The 8,638-nt window shown below is 47.3% G+C and overlaps 1 protein-coding gene across 1 annotated transcript; it reads left to right on the plus strand.

The window, feature by feature from the left end:
• Nucleotides 1-559: 559 nt before the first annotated feature.
• Nucleotides 560-2,133, plus strand: EDB93DRAFT_1278755 (uncharacterized protein; the record flags this gene model as incomplete). The annotated part of the gene is made up of 7 exons (XM_041454426.1): nucleotides 560-813; nucleotides 862-991; nucleotides 1,049-1,103; nucleotides 1,157-1,234; nucleotides 1,292-1,507; nucleotides 1,556-1,699; nucleotides 1,751-2,133. The coding sequence occupies 7 exons, from the start codon at nucleotides 560-562 to the stop codon at nucleotides 1,801-1,803; spliced, it is 930 nt and encodes a 309-aa protein (XP_041300672.1). The 3' UTR covers nucleotides 1,804-2,133.
• Between the last annotated feature and the right edge of the window lie 6,505 nt (nucleotides 2,134-8,638).

An 8,638-nucleotide genomic window follows, 5' to 3' on the forward strand; every position in this document is an offset into this window, starting at 1 on the left:
TCAGCAAGATGTGAATGGGCAGCAGAGTTGGAGGTCATCTGATTGAGCTGTAATTAGTATGTCAAAGCGAGAGAATAAATATGTACCCACAAGTAACTTGGTAATTCGGACCCCGGCAGATCGCGGACTTCAAACTTACGTCCCATCGTGACCCGGGCTATTATTCAAAGCGTGTCACAAAGTAGTCTCGCTTGATCTGGCAGCACACCGAGTCAACGACCCGCATCTACCCTGATAGGAAACTTTTATCCCAACGACGAAGATATTCTACTGGGTTCGCCGTTGTTCCATCTATTACAATAATCACTTATGAGTCTTTGAAGGATCATGACTCGGATGTTCATGATTTTCAAGGGTCAACATTGTAGGCTCAGCTAGGCGGCTCAAGCGCCAAATAGTCATTTTTGTCCATCACCGGCAGCTGCCATTGCCATGTTCCCATAACCTGTCTGCTTCGTTATTTATCCCGCATATCTGGACTTTACCATCTTTGTAGTTAACTAAGCCAGCTCAAGGCGCGACACACTCCACCAGTTCCCGTCATTTTTCATTCTAACCAATGGATCCCCCAAAATCTTCAACAACATTTCGGATCACTACTCCCTTGGGTCCTGCGGGCCAATTTGCGAACTCCCCCATGACCGTTATCGAGCTTAAGGGCCGAACAAATCACGAAAAGGGAGAACACTATCTACAATTATCGCTGTCAGCACTGCGAGAGCTAGCCGACCTATTGGAAAACGATCGCCTTTCACCAACTGAGAAAGCTATCTACAATCGAGCTTATACCACCGGCCAGCGTCAATACGACGAGTAGGCTTTATCATCCAGCCAAAAGGCCTCACTCATTGACGCCCACAGAGTGAAACGAATTAGAGACCAACTTTTGACGCAGAAGAAAACCTTTCGCAAGTTCCTTATTAACCTTTTCGTCCGCACGGATGCCCGCCGGTTCTATAAAGTCTCATATGAAACTTATTCAAGCATCAGAGTAAGTTGAGTAGCTGGACTACAGACATCTCAGAATAGCAGTTGAATAAAAACACAGCGAACTTCAGAAGACCTGACTAGACGATTGCTGCCAGATAAGAGTGTTATCTCTGGTATGACAGAAGGAAATCGCCTTTTCCCCTGCTAACTCCGATCTACTAAACAGTATCAGAGAGTCCCGGAGAGAAACCCTCGGAAGGCCATGTCTCTGTTTGTGAGGAGAATCCACGCGAAGTAGCCGAAGGTATGTATCATCTCCGCATTCTATAACACAATACTAAGCATATCTCGCCAAAGGCAGTCTTCCAGGTTGGTGCAATTATTCTTTCTCTTCGACCACTTATCACATGCAGTGGATCAGTCGCCGATCTTCCTCCAGACGAAACCATCAAAGGCATAACTGTGGAGGTACATAATAAAGAAGAAGAGCAAGAGGTCTTTGCGAACTTGAAGCGAATAACGAATTGTAGAAAAGCAGACGAAAACGAAGAAGAAGAAGAAGATGATGATCGAACCAGTATGTTTTCAAAATCATCACCCATGATATAATTGAACAGGTTCTCAGTTAAACCCACGCCCTCACAAAGTAGACCGCCATCTCCTAGCCCCAGCTGCACGGTCATCTGGAATAATTATTACATCAACCAAAGCGTAGCATCCTTTGATTCAGAATTGAGAGGAACGACTTTGAATATCGGGGTAGATGGAGGTTTGTCGCGTTTGCTGCCAATATCATCATGTAATATTTAACGGATAATAGGCGGCTCCTTATCTGGTCGGTTTACTGATACCGACCAGCCACCGTCTCAATGAGAATGATTTGCAGGTGGTAGAGTGTTCATTAGGAGTGCTGTATTGATGCAGCACTGATCGGGCATTCGTGAGTTTCCGGATCCGCTCGCAGGGCCAGAAAGTCGTCGATGGCGATGAGCGCAGGCACATTAATTGCGTCCGTACCTCCAACCAATCCGCATTACTGTCGAACCTCTTTACACCTGAGACACAGCCAAATGTGTTTTGTAAACAGATGCGATACATATCGTGAGACAGACTCTGCATATTTCAACCTATTTTTCTATTGTGCGGATAATGAATAGTTTTTGAATAACATCACAAACATGTATAAGGATCTAATTCTATCCCCGACTCCCACGATAGTGGAGGAGGGTCTTTGTCGGATTCATACGTCTAATTTCTCTGTACCCGCTCTTGCAACCTTAATTCTAATCGCTTCTGCTATACAGTTTTCGGGAGCATCCGACTGATCTAGCGTGGACAGGTACCTGTTTCAGAAAGGTTTCACTTTGTGAACTTGAGATTTTCCCTATTTCAATGCTGTCTCGTGCCCCTTCTCGTGCTGTATCCCACCATCGCTTCCTAATCTAAATGGCATCCTTCCCTGGTCTGGCTGATTTTCTCCATTCGGCTCGGAGACTTCAACGTGGTCGCGCCGATGTCCTCGTTTTGCATGAGTCACGTGCTGGTACAGGTTGGTCTGTTCTGACCTTCACAACTTTCTTTATCTGACTAGCATACAGTCGAGGCACAGAGTAGGGGTTGTTGTCACCTTCATCTTGTATTGCCATACCAATCTCCCTATCAAGGCAAGGCTGGACATCCCATCTGTGCCATTCACGCATTCTGACTCTGTCCTCTCAGCTGCTTTGCCGAAACACTCGCAGGCCCTTATGTGTTCTTTCTGTGTTTCTTACATCTGATTGATATCTATCTAGTCTTGTAACACTTTTCCTGTCCGTTCATCTCGCTAAATTGATGTTCCCTGCTTGGCAAACACGTCCAAACCAGTCCAGACGACCGTCTGTCCTTGTACCAGTGTCGTCAAGGCTACAATCAGTTCTCTCAAAGAGTTTTTGCATGGACGTCAAACCTTGTTTCACTTTTTCTCTTGTGTGTTCTGATAGTGAGTTATCGGGTGCCAAAAATCACATGGACGTTCATGCCTTTAAAGCCTCTCACCCACGCTCTGGATTACCCGCTGTGATGTCCCAAGTTACTGCCTCTGACATTTTATTTCGAATTCTGCCCGATGTTATCAATGTCGATCCCGCCTGGTTTGCCTCGAGCAACGATCACCTCACAACATCACTCACGGATGTCCCTGCTTCTATCCTCATCGAAGCAGCCTGTCATCTGCCTCTCCCGTTTGTACCCAAAAGACGTGCTCACGAACCCGCGGTCACCGCTCTGTTGGCCCACTTTTCACATGTGCGAGGCCAGTTGAGTGCATTGGCTGACGATGATTTGTTTTCAATGTGTTTGCCAGCGGTGCAGCTTCCTTGTTCAACATATTCCAGATATACTGTGATCTGTTCTTATCTAGAGGTCTTATATGGCAGCGCTGTCTCTGCCGCTCTACGTTGGCTCCCCAGATTAATGATTGACAATCACAAACCAAAAACTGTAAACCGTAACTGTACCTTGAACCCTGCCAGTGACCTGTCTTCAACTGACATTGACGAAGCTATTTGTCTCCGCTGGATCCACCTACCGGCCAAAGAATTGATTACTTGCCTTTCTAAAATGAATTGAGTGAACCTGACAGATTGCATCCAGAGTCTCCCACTTTCGCTACGTCCATTCACGAAACGTCAGTCGCGACAAAAGTGCTGTGCGGCTCTCGTGCAAGTTATTCAAAGGTGGGCCTGGTACCTAGACTCTCTTGACGATCACTCGTTTCTTGTTGCAGTGTTGAGTGTCATTCCAGGTGTCCATCTGAGCACTCGTTTACGTATGATATCCGACGTCTTGGGTGTGGAATATTCACCCCTACTCATCGCGCAACTCCAGCAACCCCCTCTCACAGTCCGTCAGAAGCAACAGGATGCACACAGGTCTGTCAAAGAGAACTTGGCTGCACAGGCATTGAAAGCTCGCGCTGAAATTGCTTCCTGTTGGCCAACCGTTGTTCCTCGCACAGTCACTTTGGAGTGTCTACACAACTACAAGTGCGCGACATGTTGGCAACCAGGTTTGATCTGTGCAGTGTGTTCCTGTCGAACCCAGGATGCCAAGGTGTGTGACATTGCCCCTGATTGTCACAACGGTACACTGCCTATGCATCTCGACGTCCTCTTCCTGACTGATGTGTTTATTGTGCGCAATTGTGTAGTTCAGTGCGTGTCATCAGAGTTTGTTTATGACAGTCCATGGCTGAATGGTATCATGCTTGATAAAGCCGGTATTGTCACTCAGGCAGAACGCCACACGTCATTAAATGTTTGCAGGGATTGCCTATCATTTTTGAACCATGGCAAGGTTCCGCGTCTCGCTTTAGCCAACCGTCTTTATCGAGGTCAACTTCCTGACCAGTTCCGAGATCTCACATGGATTGAAGAAATGGTATGTGCGATTTATCGCAATACGGCTCATGTCACTTGTTTATATCAATCCACTGATGCTGGCCAGCTGTTCGTTCTGCATGGTAATACATGTGCACACGAAACAAACATTGTCTCTACAGTCACCGTCCTCCCTCGCACTCCCACAGATATCAATGGCATGCTGTCGGTCGTGTTTGTAGGTCCAAGAAAGCTGACCGACACGTCTCTGAAGACGCTGTTCCAGGTCCGCAAGAAATTGGTATGGGCATTCCTTATGTGGCTCTGTACGCACAATCGCTTATACCGCCATGTGCGTTTGGACAAGGAGTCATGAACCAGTACCCTGATGATGGTGCCGTGCCAGGCATTGCAGCTCGTGTGATTTATGATCACGAATCTGATGTCCGTACTGTTTGCGCAGAAGAGACCGCTGGTTTCTCTGAACATCCTGCAGACGCATTTGTAGAAAGCAGTTTAAGTGATAATGTGAACGAGAGTCCTGAAGTCTTACTGGAATCCATGGGGGTGTCTGATCCTGAGAGCTCTAAGGTATCTGGACGTGCATTCACTGCGGCCGCATTGTGTAATCTGATGCCAACTACATCTGACAAATCGACTCTCGTGTTGCGTAGGAGTTCTGAGGCTCAGTGCGAATACCACAACCCAGACCTCGTGCCGGGTATGTTTCCCACTTTGTTTCCGTTCGGTGTAGGAGGATTTGATGATGAAAGTCGTCCAACAGCCCTGGGTTTTCGCCGGCAAATCGAGTACATGCTGGATCTGGCTGATAAATCTTTTTGTTACCATCGTACCTATATGTTTGTCATGCTGAACGTATGGCAACGTCGTTTGGCCCACCTCCATACTCATTTTACTGTCCGTCGTGCGCATTTTGACACCTTGGCCAAGAATCTTGTCTCTATATCCCCAAGTACCCTCCGTCGAGTGGCTGAACATCTCCAAAAGAAAAATCATATTCCTCGCTGGCGAGCGCCGACTGTACTGCACTCAATCTCCTCAGCAAAGTCAACACTATCGCTGCCCGGATACCAGGATCACAATCAGCCAAAATTCACATTCACAACGAAATCCGGAGCTATTTTGGTTATTTTGGCGTCCCTCAGTTATACTTCATGTGTAATCCTAATGCTGCTCACAGCCCAACTTTTCAGGTGATGTATGGCGATGAGACTGTGGATCTCACTCAATGTTATCCTGTCTTGGTTTCAGCTCGTGAGCGTGCACTCCGCCTCGCTCGTGATCCAGTTGCTGCAGCTGATTTCTTTCAATTTTGTGTGAAAGCTCTGTTCGCGCATTTGTTCGGATGGGACTATGACGCCGCAATTTCCACACCTCAGGGCGGAATTCTGGGTCATCTGGAAGCTTTCTATGGAACCAGTGAGTTCACAGAACGAGGGAGTTTGCACGGACATTTCGTTATCTGGTTGTTAGGTGGTCTCAACCCTGCAGACCTACACAAACGGCTGAAGGATCCCCGTTATCAAGCCCAGTTCTTCGCGTATTTCAAGGACATCATCCATCACCATTTACCAGACATAGAGATGGATGTGGATCCTGCATTCGAACCTCGAACTCAAAGACCACCTCCACCTTTAGAGCTATCAGTGGACAGCGAGACACCCCAGTCCATTCTCGCCAAATGGGAGTCTGTCATGCCGTCGGGTGTGTCACAAGTACGGAAATGAAGATCAGTGTCGATTTCTCTTCCCTCATGAAGTTGTTGAGGCATTGTATTTTGATGCAGAGAGCAATTCTGTGGTACTCATGTGCAGAGACAGCATGGTCAACTACTTTAACCCATACATTCTCATTTTTTGTAGGCATAATCGTGATCTTAAGTCGATATTGTCTGGCAAAGCCGCGAAGGCTGCTATGTTTTACATCACGGACTACATCACCAAAATGGATTTGAAGACTCACGAATTGCTGTCCTTGATGTCCAGAGCAGTCTCACAAGTGTCCACCATTCCAGGTGAATCAGACCTTGCCTGTGCCAAAAAACTGCTCCACAAGTGTCTATCCCAGTTTGTACAACAGCAGCAAATTCACACTCAACAAGCCGCACAGTACATTCATGGGCTTGGAGATGATATTCCGTCGCACGAGACAATACCGATGCTTTCTGGCCTGATGGTTTCCTTTGTGAAGGAGGAATTCGTGTTGAAATTGGGCGTCACAGACAATGAAGAGGATACAGAGCAACTGTGCTTGCACGTGCAGACTAACCAAGCCGGCCAACTCATTGCCATGAATCAGATACACCATTACTGGTACAGAGCTGATTCACTCCAAGGCATGTGCTTTTATGACTTCTGCTGCTTTGTCCACCTGGAATCAAAAAGTAAGAGTGAGAAATTGAAGAATACAGCAGACACATGCCTAGGCATCCTTCAGAGGCATCCACTCAAGTCAGGCCATGATTTATATCTCACCCACTTGCTGCTGGAACACACAAATAGTGAGCGAGGTGAGGGTGTCCGATTGCTGGTGCCTCGTGTAGTAGGGATGAATGTCCCGCGGAAGAAGTCTGAGCTTGAATGGGCCCTCTTCACACTGACACATTTTAAAGCATTTAGTGTCTCTTGCCCATTGATCCCACCGGGACAGATGTTGCTCCAGGTTTATGAAGAATACAGGTTTGACCCCTTTGCCATGCATGTAATGAATAATTGGGAAGCAGTGCATGAGTGCGAGGACGAACACGATACTGATCAGCTATGGAAATGTGCAGCAGTAGCTGCCAATAGCAGGAGTATCACCTCATCGTTGATGAAGGATAGCAGGAATAACCTTGATGGTGGTGACGAATCTGACACTGTCAAAGTCGTGTCACCTCAGAAACGTCCACAGCGCGAACTCCATTTGGAGTGCTCAATCGCTTTACTCCGCGTGGCAGGCTGGATGGAAACTAACACTGTACGTCACCTGAACTCATGTGATGCCATCACGGAGCCTGTCTTGGCAAATTCCACATGGAATACCATACCTCATGAGGTCGATGATGTCATATTGAAAGTATGGCAAAAGGCGATCCTGAATCAGGCCAGGATGGTCGCACAAACTTGCCAGAATACGCTGAACCCAGAAGAGCAAAGTTTCGGGTCTTTAACAGATCATGCGGATGTGCCCACTCACCAGCTACATCAAGTATCTGGTCTCACCACCTGTCCAAGGCCTTGTGTGCCTGTGCAGTCCAATGTTCAGGGCGCTATGAGATACACAAGGTCAGATGAGCCAGAGAAGTTGATGACTCATCTGGAACAACAGTTTGCACTGAACGAGAAACAGATCATATGCTTCCGATTGATTTGTAAGTGGTTCATCAACAAACATGTCTTGAAATTGGACACACCCCTGTTGTCCATGATCATGACCGGACCTGGAGGCACAGGCAAAATGTATGTAGTAAATGCCGTCAAGGCTTTCATGGCACATTACGGTTGTGCTCACTTGATTCGATTTTTGGCCCCTACAGGATCTGCAGCGTCTTTGATTGATGGTATGACTATTCATCAAGGATCAGGAATCAAGATCAAGACTGCGCATCACGGCAACACAACAAAAGAGGTGAAAAGCTCTTGGACCCTTACCAAGTGGCACCCCAACTAGGACCCCGAAAAACCAGCACCTAGCACTGCACCCACCAGCGCTCCAGATGTCTCTGACGCCTAAAAACCCCAACAGTTCCCCACCTGAATCAGCCAAACCAGACTCGGTGACAAGCAACCGAATCTGGCAATAATGGCAACTGGGAAGACACGTTCAACGTCTATAGGGCCCAGCAATTCAAACATCCGTGCCCCCACTCCCACAAATAGAACCAGAACATCCCATCGCAACACAGTCTTGTTGTTGTTATCAAGGGACGAAATATTGCTCCAAGAATACGAAGTAAAGGACATAGAGAGCAGCATAAACTTCCTAGAGAAGTCCCCTTTTCGCCAATCAGGCATTCCGTTCTCCCTCGATAGTTTAATACTCACGATCCTTCATATCACCCAGCACACAGGAATCCCACGTGTAGTTATCAAGGGCCTTCGAGCAGTGGCATTGCTCCTAGAAGACAGCTCAACCCACAAATCTACCATTGCAGAAGTCGATATTCAGCAAATCACGGACTCTTTATCGGCCTTGCTATCCAACCATGTCGTATCCACCCTTTCATCTGCACTCTCCACCCATGTGGTCGCAGCTATCTCCCCACAGGTGGCTTCCATTCTCACCACCTCAGAGACCCTCAAAGCGAACATCAAGGAGATAGCTAAACTGAAAACCACTTTAGCAGA

Source organism: Suillus bovinus (assembly GCF_016758785.1).
Source record: "Suillus bovinus strain UH-Sbo-P2 chromosome Unknown EDB93scaffold_231, whole genome shotgun sequence".
Taxonomy (NCBI): domain Eukaryota; kingdom Fungi; phylum Basidiomycota; class Agaricomycetes; order Boletales; family Suillaceae; genus Suillus; species Suillus bovinus.